General features: G+C 40.3%; 1 protein-coding gene across 1 annotated transcript; it reads right to left on the bottom strand.

Moving 5' to 3' along the window:
- Positions 1–1755: 1755 nt before the first annotated feature.
- On the bottom strand, positions 1756–3275 carry LOC113073599 (urokinase plasminogen activator surface receptor-like). The gene is made up of 5 exons (XM_026246413.1): positions 3222–3275; positions 3019–3123; positions 2595–2729; positions 2382–2489; positions 1756–2269 (listed from the first exon to the last, which is right to left on the bottom strand). The coding sequence occupies exons 1-5, from the start codon at positions 3268–3270 to the stop codon at positions 2076–2078; spliced, it is 591 nt and encodes a 196-aa protein (XP_026102198.1). The 5' UTR covers positions 3271–3275; the 3' UTR covers positions 1756–2075.
- Positions 3276–3589: the final 314 nt, after the last annotated feature.

Below are 3589 nucleotides of genomic sequence, written 5' to 3'. Positions count from 1 at the left end.
TTTACAAATGTTAACACACAACATCCCACAATAGCAAAAACAATGTTCCAAACCTTAGATACAGTATAAAAACCTCTGCTTCTGCAATGATATCAGTTAAAAAACAATATATCTTAGCTGATTTATGTTGTGTAAATTGGGCCAACCACAACTGATTCCAATCTGGCTCAGAGTCAATGGCAGGGGTTATTTTTTTCTATTACATTGACACTTATACAATAAAAGGAGGACTTTGAAGAGTTATATTTTTGGAAACAGAAACAGAATTGTAATGTATGGAACGAGGAAGAGTAAGAGCAAGGGGCCCAGGGAGAAGAGCATGAACAGTGAGAGGAGCATGAGCAGTGAGAGGAGCAGTGAGAGGAGCATGAGCAGTGAGAGGAGCAGTGAGAGGAGCAGGAGCAGTGAGAGGATTATGAGCATGATCAGTGAGAGGAGCAGTGAGAGATGCAGTGAGAGGAGCAGGAGCAGTGAGAGGAGCAGTGAGAGGAGCAGTGAGAGGAGCAGGAGCAGTGAGAGGAGCAGTGAGAGATGCAGTGAGAGGAGCAGGAGCAGTGAGAGGAGCAGTGAGAGGAGCAGTGAGAGGAGCAGGAGCAGTGAGAGGAGCAGTGAGAGATGCAGTGAGAGGAGCAGTGAGAGATGCAGTGAGAGGAGCAGTGAGAGATGCAGTGAGAGATGCAGTGAGAGGAGCAGGAGCAGTGAGAGGAGCAGTGAGAGGAGCAGTGAGAGGAGCAGTGAGAGGAGCAGTGAGAGATGCAGTGAGAGGAGCAGGAGCAGTGAGAGGAGCAGTGAGAGGAGCAGTGAGAGATGCAGTGAGAGGAGCAGGAGCAGTGAGAGGAGCAGTGAGAGATGCAGTGAGAGGAGCAGGAGCAGTGAGAGGAGCAGTGAGAGATGCAGTGAGAGGAGCAGGAGCAGTGAGAGGAGCAGGAGCAGTGAGAGGAGCAGTGAGAGATGCAGTGAGAGGAGCAGTGAGAGGAGCAGGAGCAGTGAGAGATGCAGTGAGAGGAGCAGTGAGAGGAGCAGGAGCAGTGAGAGGATTATGAGCATGATCAGTGAGAGGAGCAGGAGCAGTGAGAGATGGAGTGAGAGATTGTTTTTATCCCCCCCCCCCCCTTTTTATCTGGGCTTTTTGCTGTTGTTGTTTTATGTTCAGAATGCTCTTATGTGTTTCATGGATATTTTGTTCACTGTAAGCAATACTGTCGAGCCTGTTCTGTTCTATCATACCGTATTTCTACTGTACCTACTGCAGTAAACAGTAAAGAAAAAAAAAATAGCTTTTTACTGGAATGCTTTTGAATGTGAACATTACTGTACATTTGGACATACAGTTCCTAACCAAGAAATTTAGTGTAAAACAGTGAATTGCATGTTTTGCATGCAAATACCTGTAAAACTGAGACTGGAAAGTCTATGCAGTTTTTGTAATGTCAACAATAGCCAGTATTTTGAAACCTGGTGTACTTTGATTGACTGCATGTACCTTGTGAGGTGAAAAAAAGTGTTATTGTTTGACAGAATAATTTAATTTTGAGTCAGATTTCCAATGTTTTGGTAAAGTTGGTGTGTGCAGAGAAAGATGTGGTCTATATTGTAATGAAAATTTAGTATATATTTAACAAAATGTGTTTTTGAGAAGAAAATTATCCATTTGGCCAATTGTGTTTTGTAGGTGTGAGTCTGTGTTAAGAGTTTAGAAAAAGTATCTGAAGTATGGTTAAGCGCTTGTTAGCGATTGAAAAAAACTGTAAGACATTGTGCACCAGCAGACCTTCATGTAACATTTAGTTATAGATTTATCACCTTTACCCTTCAGCTCAAGATCATGAATACACATTAAACACTTCACCGATAGAGCAAAATACATAAAGCTGCAAAGGTCTTACATAGATCTGATTTGTTTCCACCATAAAATTACAGACCATATTTTCGACCATATTTAAATTACCAGTAGCATAACCTTTTTAATTCATCACACCAAATCAAAGACAGTTCAGAGATACTGTAATACAACTATATGTTTGTAAAGCACATCATGTTGTATCTTTGCTGCAGAATGTGTAGATCTGCTGGATTCAGTGCAGCAGGATGAAGGAGAGCAGAGAACAGCAGAGGAACAGGAAGCTCTGAGTGACGCTCTGAGCACTGTTACACAGGTTCCCTGAACAACACGACACACCACCAACAAATGTATCAAATACTGAGACAATATCACAAATAGATTTAGAGACACACCCTTTTACAGCTATTGGCTGGCTTTGGAAGTTCCCTGAGGAAAAGAGGAGAAGGCTGAATCAGTCGAAGCAGGACATTTGAAAATGCTCAAATATAAAGGAGATAACAATATCAGTTTTAATCTTCTCCGTTTTCCAGATTCTCACCTGTTGCCTTAAAGCAGCGGTCTTCAGTCCCTGAACAGTTCACTGAGTTTGAGCAGCTATCCCCAATGCAAGAGAAACATTTATTTCCATTGGGGGCAGTAGCAGGATCTAAAGGAGGACAAAAAGAGCTTTTTTTTCCTTTTACACATTTCTATTTCAGATGACATACAATTCTTGACATACAATTCACAGCAGGTGAGTAAGGTTCAATACCTGGAGAGTCTAGGGAGTTACAGAGATTTGCGCTACAGCAGGAAGAAGCAATCCTTCCAATGCCAAGGTTGATGGATCCACTTGGACAGCCAATTGGTAAAGCACAACTTTTAGCGGTTATTATAGAACCATTGCCTAAAAACACATGAGCGAAAGATTATTTTAATGGAAAATGTATTTGTAAATGTGTTCAAGTAGAAATAGTTTTTTTTTTCAATAATGTAATCTCTAATATTTTAAACAATCTCCAAATATGTAAGACCACTAGTTTATTTAAACAAATAAAACAGTAAGCATATATAGAACATTCTATGCATGCAGCTGTAAATTCTACACAGAAAAAAAAGAGTACTGGTTTTGTGACCAGTGAATTATAGCAGCATCTCCATCGGTAAGTTATAGCAGTAAAGCAGCACATACTTACCTAAATATAATGATGCACTGATGCAGCTGGTAACTCCATCGGAGCATGTTGTCTGTGGACAAGTGCCCGACAGACTTGTGCACTGGTAACAGCTGAGAGAGTGTACTTCAGTAATACAAGAGAAGAGTTTTTTAGTAAAAGAGAGAGATATCTAATGATCTTTATTTGTACTCAATAACGTTCCAAACACTATGTCTTTGTACCTGCAGTGAAGAGAGCGAACAGAAGAAAAACAGAGATTCGTAGATCCATCTTTGACCAGGAGCTGAATGAAAAAAGTGCCAGTTTCAGGGCTTGCTTTATAGATTATCAGAAGGGGTGTGCCTTGACTAGAAAATGAAAGTTCAACTAAAAGACCAAAAAATTCAACAGGTCCATATACATTTACTTGCCAATTAAAGACCATATGAAGAGTCTAATGAATAAATTCATCTTTATAACAGATGTATAGGGATGTATGTGCTTAACATGATAGTTCACCCAAAAACATTGGTTTTATGTGTAAATAACTAACTTCTGCATTCCATATACTGAAAGAAAAAGGTGAACCCCTTTGTTAGTTGTTCATACA

Source organism: Carassius auratus, unplaced genomic scaffold (genome assembly GCF_003368295.1).
Source record: "Carassius auratus strain Wakin unplaced genomic scaffold, ASM336829v1 scaf_tig00012443, whole genome shotgun sequence".
NCBI lineage: Eukaryota > Metazoa > Chordata > Actinopteri > Cypriniformes > Cyprinidae > Carassius > Carassius auratus.
Note: the sequence above shows the minus strand (reverse complement) of the source record. Positions and strands in the feature narration are given on the sequence as shown.